The sequence below is a fragment of the Hypanus sabinus genome, chromosome 6, assembly GCF_030144855.1.
Source record: "Hypanus sabinus isolate sHypSab1 chromosome 6, sHypSab1.hap1, whole genome shotgun sequence".
NCBI classification, from domain to species: Eukaryota; Metazoa; Chordata; class Chondrichthyes; order Myliobatiformes; family Dasyatidae; genus Hypanus; species Hypanus sabinus.
This window is the reverse complement of record NC_082711.1, coordinates 7,968,513-7,985,751: the sequence shown is the minus strand read 5'-3', so window position 1 is coordinate 7,985,751 and position 17,239 is coordinate 7,968,513. Positions and strand designations below refer to the sequence as shown.

The 17,239-nt window shown below is 44.8% G+C and overlaps 1 protein-coding gene across 3 annotated transcripts in view; it reads left to right on the top strand.

Annotated features, from left to right (window-relative positions):
- Positions 1 to 16,350, top strand: part of adck5 (aarF domain containing kinase 5) — a 110,231-nt gene extending 93,881 nt beyond the window's left edge. For all 3 annotated transcript variants that reach the window (XM_059971635.1, XM_059971634.1, XM_059971636.1), the window contains 2 exons: positions 349 to 465; positions 15,744 to 16,350. In XM_059971635.1, the coding sequence (XP_059827618.1) occupies positions 349 to 465; positions 15,744 to 15,849 (223 nt within the window). In that variant the 3' untranslated portion in view covers positions 15,850 to 16,350. The remainder of the gene's footprint in view (positions 1 to 348; positions 466 to 15,743) is intronic.
- The last annotated feature ends 889 nt before the right edge of the window (positions 16,351 to 17,239 follow it).

Here is a 17,239-nt window from a genome sequence, read left to right as displayed (position 1 = left end):
TCGAAACATACAGTGGAATGTGTTGTTCTGCATTAACAACCAACACTGTCCGAAGATGTGCCGGAGGCAGCCTGTATGTTTCACCACACTTCCAGCACCCCACCCCATGTTCACAACTTACTAACGCTAAGCCATACGTCTTTGAGATGTGAGAGGAAACCCAAGGGAGGATGAACAAACTCCTCACACACAGCAGTGGGAATTGCCCCTGACCACGCTGACCACTGTGCCACCCGCACCACTGCCATGGTTCAGATCGAACTTGGGCACCTTGTGTATTTTGGGGGTTGTTAAATTTTCCAGTCGATGTGTTCAGGCTCATAGCACCAAGCCTCTCTTCCCTTGCAGCGCAGTCCAAGGCGGCAAACTGTTCTCCAGCGAGCATAACAGGGGATTATGGGTTGTCGGCCCCCTCACGTGGATGAAAATGAAGTGGGCGAGGATCCATTTTGAGATTAGTCTGAGGTAAGCACAGAGATGTCATGTGTGGCACCCCTCTGGGCCTTGAATGTGTTGTAGATACAAATAATCACATTTTAAGTTGAAACTAAATAGTTTATAAAACCTTAAATATTGTTTTGTTGATGAATAAATGCTTGTACAAAGTAAAAGGGGGTTCCCCACAGGTTCAGGGGCAGACTGGGGTACACTGCCTCCTGAGTACAATGATCACTACGGCCATTCACACAAAACGCTGGAGGAACTCGAGCTGAAAAAGAGGGAAAGGGGAGGGGGAAAATTAATTTCGGGAAGTTGGAGAAATCAAAGTTCATGCCATCAGGTTGGAGGCTACCCAGATGGAAGATGAGGTGTTGAGAGTGGCCTCATCGTGGCAGAACAGGAGGCCTTCTTGATGGGGGATTGGAGTGTATAGGGACTGGAGATCTGTTGGGTAAAAATGAGGTGATCTGGGAATTGATTGAGAGCATGCCACTTCCTCACTAAGGCTTCTCTCTTTTCCTCAGCTGCCTATCACCTCCATCAGATTCTTTCTTTTCCAGCCCATTCCCTTTTCCAATTGTCACCTCCCAGTTTCTGATTTCACCCCCGTCCCCCACCCACCTGCCTTCACCTATCACCTTCTAGCTTGTACTTCTTCCCCTCCTTCCCTCCTTCTTATTCCCTTTCTTTCCAGTCCTGATGAAGGGTCTCAGCCCAAAATGTCAACTGCATATTCATTTCCACAGATAGTGCCTGACCTGTTGAGTTGCTCCAGCATTTTGTGTGTATTACTCTGGATTTCCAGCATGTGCAGAATCTCTTGTGTTTATGACATCAGCTATTGCTGCATGACCCAGCCTCGCTCCTGTCCTGCACCTCCCTCACCTCCACAGGTAGAGGGAGTAGGAAGTCTGGGGACCAGGAAACTTCATAAACATTCAGCAGGTAGGCAGCTCATGTGGAGGGGGGACCAGAGCCGGGGTAGGGACCCTTCACCACAGCTAGGAAAGTGAGAGAAGAAGCACGTTCAACCCGGAGAAGGTCTGTGACAGGTCAGAGACCAGAAAGCTTCCATTTCTCTTTTATCGCTCACTGTCAAATGCTAAATAATTTTTAACAGCACACACAAAATGCTGGACAAACTCAGCAGGTCAGGAAACATCTATGGAAATGAATAAACAGCCGATATTTTGGGCAAAGAGGCCAGCTGGTGGTGTAGTGGCATCAGCGCCTGACTCTGGGGTGAATGGTCCCAAGTTCGAATCCAGCCGGCTCCCTTGAACGCTTTCCATCCATGCTAGGTTGAGTGTTGAGCTATCAACTCGATCCCGTTTTAAAAAAAAAACCTGGAGAATGCTACAGAAACGCCACATGATGAGCAATCACCAAAAAGATCAGTGTAGAAAGCTTGTCATGACGGCATCTCAACCCCAATGACTCCACCAGGAGGAGTTAAGGGCATTCTTCTTCTTTGGGCAAAAACCCTTCAGCAGGACTGAATCCTCTCAAATTGATGCTCCCTGACCTGTGAAGTTCCTTCACCATTGTGTGTGTGTTGCTTTGGATTTCCAACATTTACAGAAGCTCTTGTGAATAATTTTTAACTTTTGTCTCCATTCTCTTTTTCTGTCTTCCCACACTCCTATGTATAACACACTTGTCTTTTTTTCCAGTTCCGACGGAAAAGCTTGTGTTCTCCATATTTATTGTTTGTTTATTATTAATATTATTATTTTCTTTCAGTGTATTTGCACAGTTTGTTGTATTTTGCACAATGATTGTTTCTGCATCCTGTTGGATGCAGTCTTTGTGTATACGGCCACAAGAAAATGAATCTCAGTGTTGGATATGGTGACGTATACAGTCTGTACTTTGTTCGTAAACTTTGAAGATCTGGAACCCAAACACCAAAGTTCGAAGTAAATTTATTATCAAAGTACATACATGTCTCCATATCCAACCCTGAGGTTTGTTTCTTCTGGACTTTCTCAATAAATCCATAACCACTCTTCCATACCTCTCTCTGTAGATACTGACTGACTTGCTAAGTGTTTGCAGTGTTTTCTGCTTCATAGTTTGACGGTAGTTTGGGTTAGTGTATCCCCGTCATCTCCTCTGTTTCCCTCCCTGTATACCCCCGGTGAGACTGACCAAGGGCACCTGAATCCCCGGACATCACCTGCTCTATTTCCCTCCCTGTATACCCCCAGTGAGACTGACCAAGGACACCTGGATCCCCGGACAGCACCTGCTCTATTTCCCTCCCTGTATACCCCCAGTGAGACTGACCAAGGACTCCTAAATCCCCGGACAGCACCTGCTCTATTTCCCTCCCTGTATACCCCCAGTGAGACTGACCAAGGACACCTGGATCCCCGGACATCACCTGCTCTGTTTCCCTCCCTGTATACCCCCGGTGAGACTGACCAAGGACACCTGAATCCCCGGACATCACCTGCTCTATTTCCCTCCCTGTATACCCCCAGTGAGACTGACCAAGGACACCTGAATCCCCAGACATCACCTGCTCTATTTCCCTCCCTGTATACCCCCGGTGAGACTGACCAAGGACACCTGGATCCCCAGATATCACCTGCTCTGTTTCCCTCCCTGTATACCCCCAGTGAGACTGACCAAGGGCACCTGAATCCCCGGACATCACCTGCTCTATTTCCCTCCCTGTATACCCCCAGTGAGACTGACCAAGGACACCTGGATCCCCGGACATTACCTGCTCTGTTTCCCTCCCTGTATACCCCCAGTGAGACTGACCAAGGACACCTGAATCCCCGGACAGCACCTCCTCTGTTTCCCTCCCTGTATACCCCCAGTGAGACTGACCAAGGACACCTGAATCCCCGGACAGCACCTGCTCTGTTTCCCTCCCTGTATACCCCCGGTGAGACTGACCAAGGACACCTGGATCCCCAGATATTACCTGCTCTGTTTCCCTCCCAGTATACCCCCAGTGAGACTGACCAAGGACACCTGAATCCCCGGACATCACCTGCTCTGTTTCCCTCCCTGTATACCCCCAGTGAGACTGACCAAGGACACCTGGATCCCCGGACAGCACCTGCTCTGTTTCCCTCCCTGTATACCCCCAGTGAGACTGACCAAGGACACCTGAATCCCCGGACATCACCTGCTCTATTGCCCTCCCTGTATACCCCCGGTGAGACTGACCAAGGACACCTGAATCCCCGGACAGCACCTGCTCTATTTCCCTCCCTGTATACCCCCAGTGAGACTGACCAAGGACACCTGAATCCCCGGACAGCACCTGCTCTGTTTCCCTCCCTGTATACCCCCAGTGAGACTGACCAAGGACACCTGAATCCCCGGACAGCACCTGCTCTGTTTCCCTCCCTGTATACCCCCAGTGAGACTGACCAAGGACACCTGAATCCCCGGACAGCACCTGCTCTGTTTCCCTCCCTGTATACCCCCAGTGAGACTGACCAAGGACACCTGAATCCCCGGACAGCACCTGCTCTGTTTCCCTCCCTGTATACCCCCAGTGAGACTGACCAAGGACACCTGAATCCTCAGATATCACCTGCTCTATTTCCCTCCCTGTATACCCCCAGTGAGACTGACCAAGGACACCTGAATCCCCAGATATCACCTGCTCTGTTTCCCTCCCTGTATACCCCCAGTGAGACTGACCAAGGACACCTGAATCCCCAGATATCACCTGCTCTATTTCCCTCCCTGTATACCCCCAGTGAGACTGACCAAGGACACCTGAATCCCCAGATATCACCTGCTCTATTTCCCTCCCTGTATACCCCCAGTGAGACTGACCAAGGACACCTGGATCCCCGGACATCACCTGCTCTGTTTCCCTCCCTGTATACCCCCAGTGAGACTGACCAAGGACACCTGGATCCCCGGACATCACCTGCTCTATTTCCCTCCCTGTATACCCCCAGTGAGACTGACCAAGGACACCTGGATCCCCGGACATCACCTGCTCTGTTTCCCTCCCTATATACCCCCAGTGAGACTGACCAAGGACACCTGAATCCCCGGACATCACCTGCTCTATTTCCCTCCCTGTATACCCCCAGTGAGACTGACCAAGGACACCTGAATCCCCGGACATCACCTGCTCTATTGCCCTCCCTGTATACCCCCAGTGAGACTGACCAAGGGCACCTGGATCCCCGGACATCACCTGCTCTATTTCCCTCCCTGTATACCCCCAGTGAGACTGACCAAGAATGTCTGATAACTCGGACATGTTCCTTAACCAGGCAGGAGATTAGAGGAGATGTCTAAGGACCCTCAGGAGATGTCTATTGGTGTGGTACTAGAAGACTGGAGAGTGGCTAACATAGTGCCCTTATTTAATAACTGCAAGGTGAAAACTGGGAGCTTAATGTTAATGGTTTGAGAGTTACCAGATGGAATTCTGAGGGCCAGAATTAATTTACATTTGGGCAGATAGGAATTAATTTGGAATGGTTAGCGTAGCTTTGTCTGTGGGGAATCATGACTGACATATTTGATTAAAGTGTGATTAAAACGATAATGATAGGATGGTAGATTTAAGCCCTATGTGGATTTGAGCAAGGCCTTTGGTAAGGTCCCACATAGTAGGCTTGATTACATGGGATCCAGGGTGAGATGGCAAATTGAGTACAATATTGGCTGAGTCAAAGTACTCTCACCACTGAGGACTTGCCCCCTTGTCAGTGCCACAATGGAGTCTGAAGACAGACACTCAGTGATTCAGAAACAGCTTCTTCCCCTCTGCTATCAGGTTTCTGAAAGGTCCATGAACACCACCTCACTATGCCTCTTTTGCAGTTTATTTGTTATTGTGCTTTATAAATTTGAGTTTGCACTGTACTGCTGATGCAAAACAACAAATTTTGCATTATACAACCTGTGATCATATAGCTGACCCTTGTCCAGCGGTGCTGGATTCCTTATTGTATGCCATATATAAATATCGATTATCTAGAAGTGAATGTAGGTGGCAGGCTTAGTAAAAATCAAACCAAAGGTTTAGCCATAGGCACTTGCATGGGTCTCAGCTACACCTGCCTTTTTGTTGGCTACGTGGAACAGTCTATGTTCCAAGCCTACACCAGATATCACTCACCAACTTTTCCTACGCGACATCAACGATGTGCTGCTTCCTGCATCCAAGCTGAGCTCGTTGACTTCATCAACTTTGCCTTCAACTTCCACTCTGCTGTCAAATTTATCTGGTCTGATTCCGACCCCTCCCTCCCCTTTCTCAAAATATGTCTTTATCGCTGGAGACAGCTTATCTACTGATGTCTATTATAAACCCATGGACTCTCACAGCTACCCAAACTATTTCTCTTCCCACCCTGACACTTGTAAAAATGCCATCCCCTTCTCTCAGTTCCTCTGTCTCCACTACATCTGCTCTCTGGATGAGGGTTTTTATTCCAGAAAAAGGAAGCAGACAGGTTTTACAGCTGCCGCCTACACCACCTGCCTCACTGCCATTCAGGGCCCCAAACACTTCACCTGCAAGCCTGTTGGGGTGATCTACTGAATGTGGTGTTCCTGGTGTGGCCTCTATATATCAGTGAAACACAATGTAGATTGGGAGACCGCTTTGCCAAGCATCATCTGGCAGAAAAAGCAGAATCTCCTGGTGGCCACCCATTTCAATTCTACTTTCTGTTCCCATTCTGACGCATCAATCCATGGCCGTTCTACCATTGCGATGAGGCCACACTCAAGTTGGAGGAGCAACACCTTGTATTCTGTCAGGGTAGTCTCCAACCTGAAGGCATGAACATCAATTTCTCTAATTTCTGGTAATTGCCCCCCCCCCATTCCCCCTGTTCACCATTCCCATTTCCCCCTCTCACCTCATTTCCTTACTTGCCCATCACCTCTCTCTGGTTTCCCTCCCCTTTCCCTTTCTTCCATGATCTTCATCCCTCTCCTATTCAATTCTCCATTCCTTTATTTTTCACCAATCAACTCCCCACTCTCCCCCATCTCCCTCTCCTGGTTTCATATATCACTTTGTACTATTTCCTCACCTCATCCCACCTTCTTACTCTGACCTAATCTTTTCTTTCCAGTCCTAATGAAGGGTCTGATGAAACATCTTTTCCATAGATGCTGCCTGGTCTGCAGAGTCCTTCAGCATTTTGTGAGTGTGGCTTGTTTACTAAACTTGCAGATAACACCAAAATTGGTATTACAGTGGAGTAAAGAAGATTATTTCAGGTTACAATAGGATCTAAATTAGCTGGAGAAGTAGACAAAGGAAACAGCAAAAAAGTTCAAAGTAAATTCATTATCAAATTACCATATAGGAACATTGATATTCTAAAGGGAGGATGAGGCAACCATGACGGATAAGGGAAGTTAAAGACAGCATAAAAGCAAGAGAGGTCATATGATACAGGATTGGGAAGCGTTTAAGAAGCAACAGGAGGCATTAAGACGTTACAAGGAGAGAAAAGATGAAATATGAAGGAAAGCCTACCAATAATATCAGAATCAGGTTTATTATCACCAGCATGTGTCCTGGAATTTGTTAACTTAGCAGCAGTTCAATGCGATATGTGATAATAAAGAAAGAAAAATTAAAGAAAAAATAAATCAATTGTGATATATATATATATATATAGTGCCTATAAAACGTATTCATACCCCTTGGAAGTTTTCATGTTTTATTGTTTTACATTGAAAAGCAGTGGATTTAATTTAGCTTTTTTGACACTGATCAACAGAAAGAGACTCTTATGTGAAAGAAGATCTCTACAAAGTGATCTAAATTAATTACAAATGTAAAATACAGGCAGTCCCCGGGTTAAGAATGAGTTCCGTTCCTGAGTTCGTCTTTAAGTCGGATTTATACGTAAGTCGGAACAAGTACATCCGGTATTATTTAGCGTCAGTTAGTCAAACATTTGTCTTAGTATATAGTATATATTTTATCTTTCTATGCATATAAAACACTTAAGATACGTATGTATTCCAATAATTAAACCACTGCGTTGCTTAGTAATAATTGTAGCTTTCATCGGGGCAAGGCCTTTTACATGCTCCATTATTCTCACTTTATCTTTTAAAATTGTTCCGATTGTTGACCCACTGTAGCCTAATGCTTTTCCAATGACCGATGGCGTTTCACCTCTTTCCAAACGCTTCATTATTTCTACTTTATTTTCAATCGAGATCATTTCCCATCAACGGAACAGAATCAGTGTGGGTGGCGGGTCCCAAGCTCCACCGGGTCCTAAGGACCACCGCACTGAATTCACTGGGTCCTAAAGTCCACCACACTGAGACAGGTTAAATGGGACAAGTAGGGGCTGTGCTGGGTCTGGGTATTTGATCCTCCACAATATTCCGCGTGGGAATTTAAACTGGAGGTGGCAGTGTTTTTTTTTTACAAGGTTGAGTTGCGAGCTCGACATCAACCCGGCATGGATTGTATGGGAGTCACTGGACCGACATCAACCTGGCACGGGAGTGGTCTGTCACTGGATCAAACTTGGGAACCTCCATTCTCAAGCCCGGCACTGATCTCACTGCACCACCAGCCGACCGGAATGGGGGGGGGGGGGGGGGGGGGGGGAGGGGCGGCGGGTCAGGGTGAATCTTGCTAAGAAAAATTTAAGCCAAATACAAAGTTACACACTCAACACAGTGTCGACGGCAATAACTTAAAATGGTGGATGGCGTCACAATCCAACTTAAAATGGCAGACGGCGTTCTCCTTCCTCAGTTCTTAAGTACAAGTTGTCCGTAAGTCGGACATTCGTAACTCGGGGACTACCTGTACAAAATAATTGCATAAGTATTCATCCCCTGTTAGTGTGACACACTAGATCATCACTAGTGCAGCCAAATGGTTTTAGAAGTCACATAATTAGTTAAATGGAGATCACTGTATGCAGCAAAGGTGTTTCAATTGATTGTGGTAAATATACACCGGTATCAGGAAGGTCCAACTACTGGTGAGTCAGTATCCTGGCAAAAACCACACATGGAGACAAAAGAACTCTCCAAGCAACTCCACGAAAAGCTTATTGAAAAGCACAAGTCAGGAGATGGATACAAAAAATTTTCAACTCACTGAATATCCCTCGGAGTACAGTTATGGAAGGACTGGAAAGAATATGGCACAGCTGTAAATCTACCTAGAGCAGGTCATCCTCAAGAACTGAGTGACCATGCAAGAAGGGGACTAGCGAGGTAGGCCACCAAGAGACCTATGGAGGAGTTACAAGCTTCAGTGGCTGAGATGGGAGAGACTGTGCACGTACAACAACTGTTGTCCGGGTGCTTCACCAATGGCAGCTTTATGGGAGAGTGGCAAAGAGAAAGCCACTGTTGAAAAAAAACTTGCATGAAATCTCAGCTAGAGTTTGCCAGAAGGCATGTGGGAGACTCTGAAGTCAGCTGGAAGAAGGTTCTATGATCTGATGAAACCAAAATTGAGCTTTTTGGCCATAAGACGAAACACTATATTTGGCACATCATCAAAAACACACCATCCCTACCGTGAAGCATGGTGGTAGCTGCATCACGCTGTGAGGATGCTTTACTGCAGCAGGCTCTGGAAGTCTTGTGAAGGTAGAGGGTAAAATGAATGCAGCAAAATTAAAGGAAATCCTGGAGGAAAACTTGATGCAGTCTGCAAGAGAATTGGGACTTGAGTGAAGATTTATTTTCCAGCAAGACAATGACCCCAAGCATAAAGCCAAAGCTACCCAGGAATGGCTTATAAACAACAAAATTAATGTCCTGGAGTGGCCAAGTAAGAGTCCAGACCTCAATCCAATTGAAATTTTGTGGCTGGATATGAAAAGGGCTATTCACTCATGATCCCCTTGAAATCTGACAAAGGTTGAGCAGTTTTGTAAAGAGGAGTGGGGAAAAGTTGTAGTGTCCAGATGTGTTGAGCTCATCTGACAGTGAAGCATCACTGCCATTCATGCTATTGGGTTTCACTTGTTGGAAGTAATGTCTTGCAAACCCGGCCAGAGTTGACATGCATCTGATGTTGCCTCCAACCTCCCCTGGAATTGTTTCCTGGCTCTTGAAATAGCCCTCCACAAGTCATACCCGGTTTTCTTGTACAGAGCGGGTCACCAGAATTAAGTGCCACAGATCTAACCCTCACCAGATGATAAACCTCCTGCTTCTTCCCTGAATTTTGGTTTGGGAACGTACATCAAGTTTTCATAGGCACCCACTCATCTACAAAGGTTTTAATGAAGTGCATAACAACTGCAGCATACTAATCCAGATTCGAAGATGAATCTCTGTAAGCGCTCCTGTCCATAATTTCTTGGTCCTCACTACTGGTGCTACAGCCTTCAGTCTCTGCTTGTATTCAGGGAGTAGAAGTACAGGCGGGTGATCAGACTTTCCAGTCAGGGTGTGGAATAGTACGGTAGGCATTTTTGGTGATGGCGTTACAGTGGTCCAGTGTGTTGTTTCCTCCGATACTACAAGTGATTGATTGTTGGTAATTATTTAGTGATATTTTTTCAGACGGTCCTGGTTAAAATCCCCCAAAATTATGCTGAAGGTGTCAGGGTGTGCTGTTTCGTGCATATTAATCCCATTACTCAAATCATCTAGAGCCTGTTTGACATTGGCCTGAGGTGGAATGTATACTGCTGCCAAAATGATTGCAGAAATCTCCCATGGAAGGTAAAATGGACAGCACTTAATTGCAAGCTATTCCAGGTCTGGTGAGCAGGATTGGGACAACACTGATACATTTGTCTATCAGGAGTTGATTGTGAGGCGTACTCCTCCACCTCCGCTTTTATGAGACTCAACAGTCCTATCCTAACGTATAGGGGCGTTATTACAAAGAAGATCAAAGAGGATACCAAAAGTTTTATTTAGATATATTAAGACTAGAAGAGGCAAAGAGTGGATATCGGACTGCTGAAAAATGACGTTGGAGAGGTAGAAATGGGGACAAAGAAATAATGGAAGAACTTGAGTATTTTGTGTCAGTCTTCACTATAGAAGACACTAACAAGTATGCTAGAAATTTGAGACTGTCAGAGTACAGAGTTGAGTGTAGTTGCAATTACAAAGGAGAAGTTGCTCGGAAGGCTGAAAATTATGTAAGTAGCTAAGTCACCTGCACCAGATGGGTTACATTTCAGAGTTCTGAAAGAGGTGGCTGAAGAGATTGTGGAGGCATTAGTAATGAACTTTCAAGAGTCTCTATGTTCTGGAATGCTTCTGGAAAGTTGCAAATGCCACTCCACTGTTTAAGAAGGGAGGCAGGTAGAAGAAAGGAAATTATAGGCCAGTTAGTCTGGCTTCAGTGGTTGAGAAGACCTTCATTTGAGTCCATTATTAAGGATGGAGAAATCACCATGGTTTTCTTAAGGGAAAACCTTGCCTGACAAATCTGTTAGAATTCTTTCAGGAAATAACAGGCAGGATAGACAAGGAGAGTCACTGGATGTCGTTGCCTTGGATTATTAAAAGGCCTTTCCTTAACAAGAGCCTATTATATTACAGGAGAGATACTAGCATAGATATAAGATTAGCAGACTGGCCAAGGAGGCAAAGAGTGGGAATAAAGTGGGCCTCTTCTGGCTGGCTGCTTGTGTTCTGCAGGGGCTGGTATTGGGACCACCTCTTTTCATATTATACTGTGTGTCATTGATATGGATGATGGAATTGGTGGTTTTGTGAACAGGTTTGCAGACAATACAAAGGTAGGTGGAGGGGCAGGTAGTGCTGAGGAAGCAGGGAGTCTGCAGAAGGACTTGGACAGATTGGGAGAATGGGCAAAGAGGTGTCAGGTGGAACATAATGTAGGAAGTTTATGGGTCGTGCACTTTGATAAAAGAAATAAAAGTATAGACTATTTTCTAAAAAGGGAGAAAATTCAAAAATCAGAGGTGCAAAGGAATTTGAGAGGCCTTGTGTAGGATTCCCGAAAGGTTAATTTGCAGTTTGAATTGGTGGTAAGGCAGGCAAGTGCAATGTTTGCATTCATTTTGAGAGGGGTAGAATATATAAGAGCAAGAATATGATGCTGAGGCTTTATAATGCATTGGGCAGACCACACGGAGTACTGTGAGCAGTTTTTGGCCCATTGTCTAGGAAAACATGCTGGCTTCAGAGGAGGTTCACACGAATCATTCTGGAAATGAAAAGGTTAATGTATGAGGAATGTTTGATGGCTCTGGGCCTGTACTCACTGGAGTTCAGATGCTAAAGTCAATGGTGAGGGGTTATCTAATTAGAACCTGTCCAGTATTGAAAAGCCTTGATAGAGTGAATGTGAGGCGGCTGTTTTTCCATTGTGGGGGAGTCTAGAACAAGAAGAAATGGCCTCAGAATAGCGATCTCCATTTAGAACAGAGATAAGAAGGGTGGCGAATCTGTGGAATTCATTGCCAAAGATGGCTGTGGAGCCCAAGTCATTGAATATATTTAAAATAATTAGTCAGGGCATCAAATGTTGTGGGAAGTAGGCAGGAGAATGGGGTTGAGAGGGATAATAAATCAGCCATGATGCAAAGATGGAGCTGAGTGGCCTAGTTCTGCTCCTGTGTTTTATGGCCTTATACTACTGTGAGATCCATTTCCGTGTAGGCATTCATAGCAAGTACAAATAGAATCAACAAAGGTAGACAAACAGCCTGTGGGGAAAGATCTGAAATACAAAAAAGAAACAACATAATAATAAATAAGTACTAAGTATTGAGGACATTAGTTGTAGAATCCTTGAAAGTGAGTCCAGTGTGTGGAACCAGTTTAGTGTTGGGGTGAATAACTATTCTTGAACCTGGTAATGTGGGTCCTAAGGCTCCTGCACCATGATGAGAGAGCATATCCCGAATGGTGGGGGACCCTGACGTTGGATGCTACTTTCCTGTGATAGCACTCTGTATAGGTGTGCTCAATGGTGGGGAGGGCATTACCTGTGATCCACTACTTCTTGAAGGCTTTTCCATTAAAGGTACCAGTTTACTCTCAAATCATGCATCTGTAGAGATTTGTTACAGTTTTAGAATCTTTGCAAACTTCTAAGAAAGTGGAGGCACTGGCATGTCTTCTTCATAATGGCACTTAACAAGCTGGACCCAGGACAGGTCCTCTGAGATGATAACGCCAAGGAATGTTAAGAAAGAAATCAGGAAGGCTAAAACAAGTCATGAAGTTGCCCTGGCAGACAAAGTGAAGGAGAATCTTCAAGGATTCTACAAGTATGTTAAGAGCAAATGGACTGTGAGGGACAAAATTGATCCTCTGGAAGACCAGAATGGTAATCCATGTGTAGAGCCAGAATTGATAAGGGAGATCTTAAATGCATTATTTGCATCTGTATTTGCTCAGGAGACAGACTCAGAGCCTGTAGCATTGAGGAAAAGCGGCATTCACTTCATGGACCCTGTACAGATTACAGAGGAAGAGGTATTTGCTACTGTGAGGCAAACCAGGGTGGATTAAATCCCCAGGGCCTGACAAGGTGCTCCCTCAGACCTTACAGGAGGCAAGTGCAGAAATTGCAACAGGAGAGGTACCAGAGGTTATTCTGCTATTTTAAAAGTCTAAACATAAACCCTTTGGAAAATATAGGCTGGTGAGCCTGACATCAGTTGTGGGAAACTATTGGAAGGTGTTCTAAGGGACTGGCTATATAAGTATTTGGATAGACATGGACTGATTAAGGATAGTCAGCATGGGTTTGTGCATGGTAGGTATGTCTAACAAATCTTAGAGTTTTCGAGCAAGTTGATGAAGGAAAGGCAGTACATGTTATCTACGTGGACGTTAGTAAGGGATTTGACAAGGGAGGACCTCCTAATTTGGTCAAGAAGGTTCAGTCACTTGGCATTCAGGCTGAGGTAGTAAATTGAATTAGATATTGGTTTTGTAGGAGAAGCCGGGGAGGGGGAGTGGTAGTAGAGGGTTGTCCCTCTGACTGGAGGCCTGTGACTAGTGGTGTGCCATGGGGATCAGAGCTGGGTCCAATGTTGTTTGTCGTCTGTATCAGTGATCTGGATGACAATGTAGAATACTGGATCAGCAAATTTGTGGATGACCTTAGGAAGGCAGTGTCCGTCATTAAGGATCCCCATCACCCAGGACATGCCCTCTTCACACTGTTACCGTCGGGAAGAAGCCTGAAGTCACATACCTAGTGATTCAAGAACAGCTTTTTTCCCTCTGCCTTCTGATTTATATATGAAACCTGAACCCATGAACACAACCTGGTTTTTTTTGGCGCTAATTTATATTTATATAAATTATAAATATAATACATTTATATACTTAATATAACTTAATGTTTTTACTCTATATTTATGTATCATGCATTTCGTTGTATTGCTGCCATAAGGTTAACAAATTTCATGACATATGCTGCTGATATTAAATCTGATTCTTATTGGGGGTGTCGTGGACAATGAAGAAGACTGTCATGGCTTGCAGAGAGATCTGCATCAGCTGAAAAAATGACATAACATTTAATGCAGACAACTGTGGGTCTTTACATTTTGGTAGGACCAAGCACAGTAGGTCTTGTAGTGAACGGTAGAGCACTGAGGAGTGTGGTAGGACAAAGAGGTCTGGGAATACAGGTGCATAAAGTAGCATCACAGGTAGGGAAGGTCGTACATTGGCCTTCAAAAATCATTGTACTGAATACAGAAGATGGGTTGTTATGCTGAAGTTGTACAAGATGTGGGTGAGGCCCAATTTGGAGTGTTGTGTGCAGTTTTGGTCACAGACAGGAAAGACGTAAACACGGTTGAAAAAGTACAGTGAAAATTTACAAGGATTTTGCCAGGTCTGGAGGACCAGAATTATAAAGAAAGATTGAATGGGTTAGGACTGTGTTCCTTAGAATGTAGATGATTGAGAGGAGATTTTATAGAGGTGTACAAAATTATGATGGGTAAATGCAAGGAGGTTTTTTTCCACTGAGGTTGGGTAGAATTACAACCAGAGGTCATGGATTAAGGGTGAAAGGTGAGAAGTTTAATGGAACATGAGGAAAAACTTCTTCACTCAGAGGGTCTTAAGAGTGTGGAATGAACTGCCAGCAGAAGTGGTTGTGAGCTCGATTTTGATGTTTAAGATCAGTTTGGATAGGTACGTGGATGGTAGGGATATGAGAGAAGTGGTCCTACTGTAGGTTGATAGGAGTAGGTAGTTTAAATGGTTTCTGCATAGATTAGATAGGCCAAAGGGTGTAATTTATATATTCTGTACTTCTCTGTGACATATATATAATTTTAACTTTGGATGATGCTGAGACTAGATGGTTTGAGTTACAAAGAGACTGGATGGGGGAACTGCTTTTCCTGGTGTGTAGGAGGCAGATGTATGATTTTAAAACCATGTGTAGATAATGTGATGGCCAATCTTCTTCCCCAGGGTCTGAAACTAGGTGAGTGTATGGAACGAGAGCTGCCAGAGGAAAAGTAGAGGCTGGTACAGTTACTGTTTGTGATATTAGACAGGTTCATGAACAGGAAAGTTTTAAGATCATAAGACATAGGAACAGAATTAGACCATTTGTCCCAACCAACCCCATTGTCGTCTTCTCCCCATAACCTTTAACACCCTCAATTAATCAAGAACCTATTGACTGGGACTCGGATACTGTGAGGGCTGATGGGATAGAGTTTATCAAATGTGTTCAGGAAAGTTTCCTTAATCAGTACATTCAAGTCCTAACTGGTGAGAATGCAATACTAGATATCCTGTGAGGGAATGAGATAGGGCTGGTGACAGAGGGGACCCCTTTGCATCTAGTGATCATAATATCATTAGCTTCAAGTGAATCAGGGAGAAGTACAGGTGTGGTGCTTGGGTTGAGATTTGACGGTGATGAGCCAAACATAGATTAACGGGGTTAGTCTAGGTGGGCATCCTGGTCGGAATAGGTGAGTGGGGCCGAAGAGCCTGTTCCATGCTCGGTGCCGGGATAATCACAGTGAAGGTGTGGCTTTTTTTTTAAAATTAAGTGCAATTGTGAACTATAGCCAAATCAGAAATGCTGATCAAGTCAACTAGTTCCTAAAGAGAACTCTGGTAGGGCAATCAGATGGTTCACTGCTGCTCAGCGATAGCGCACAAAAAAAATCATATGTACAATTAAACATTAAAAAACAATAGAAATACTGGAGTCGTGATGAAGTCTGCTGGAGAGAGACATTTATACACATGCTGTCCTCCATGATTCAGAGATTGAAGGATAAGGTTGCAGGGTGACAAGACGTGCCTAACCCTAACGCGAGGCTGGAGCTGTCTGCTGTGTTTGGTGACTGTATTCTCTGTTTGTCTCTCAGGTCAGAAAGCCTCATGATGAAAGTTATCTCGGTCATCTTCCGCATGCTTGCCTACTTTGGGCTAATGACCCCTGATGACGAGCTGTACAATTACCTGGTGCAGTAGTGGCTGGAATGCTCTGCTGTGGGAGAATGCTGCCCATCTCGCTGGGGGAGCTTCTTCCTTTCTTACCTCATGACACAGAAGAGATGCCAAGATGCAGCTTTCCTCTTAGATGGAGCTGTGGTGAGAACAGGAGTACTGGAACACACTGACGGTGAAGGAACAATGGCCCATGGTGATGTGGCTGCACAGCACCTGGTGCAACTCTGCTGATCTACACACACCAGCTGCCAGCACAGTTCATGGGCCAAGTCTGGACAGACCATAGACCAACGGTCGTGAAAAACAATGAATAAGGAGAGTTGAGCTTCTGTTAAGGATCAGACTTTGGCCAAATAATATCAAAGCTCACTCAGATTCTTGATTTCTCCCCAAAAACAGATTGCCTGGTAAGAAAATCCCAGAAACAAAGGCTCGGCCTCAAGTATTAACCTTCATCATGTGTAGAGAAACAATGTTTTTACTGCAAGTATTTTGTTCAGTAAAGATGTTTACTGAAGTTTACTTTTTTTTGTTGTGTTGTGCATACACTGAGTATTTATTCAGAGATACAGCGTGGTCCCTCTGGCCCAACAAGCCATGTCACTCACTACCCCGCCTATTTAACCCTAGCCTAATCACAGGACAGCTTAAAATGACCAGTTAGCCTACTACTGGTTCGTCTTTGGACTGTGGGAGGAAACCCACGTATTCCATGGGGAGAGAGTACAAACACCTTAGTGACGGCACCTGAATTGAATTCCACCCTGGGCTGTAATAGCATCATGCCAACTGCTATGCTACCATGGTGCTCCACAGATATTTATTACCACAGGACAGTGCCTTCAGCCCAAGTCAGTTGTGAGGGGGAGAGGCTGAAACCAAGTTAACAATGACTTTAAACCAGTAGCCTGGGTTTTGTAGAGCTACGTCATTACCTGACAATATGCCCGGCAACTTTGAGGGATCTATGGACGTGGACCCCAAGATCCCCCTGTTCCTCCACATTGCTAAGAATCCTGCCATTAACCCTGTACTCTGCCTTCAAATTCAACACTCCACATCACCTTTTTCTAGATTAAGATCCATCTGCTATTTCTCAGCCCAGTGCTGCATCCTGTCAATGTAAACTCCAACAACCTTCTACACTATCCACAACATCAACCACCTTTATATCATGTCCAGGCTTACTATCCCACCGTTCCACTTCCTCATCCAAGCAATTTATAAAAACCACAATGAGCAGGTCCTAGAACAGATCCCCGTGGAACACCACTGGTAACTGATCTGCAGGGACAGTACTCTATTTGCAACCAACCCCTGCCTTGAATGAGCAAATACTTTTCTTTCTGGACTTTGAAATTCAATTCTCTAATTTGTGTTTTTTTTTTAAAAAGTAATTGTTTTCTTGACA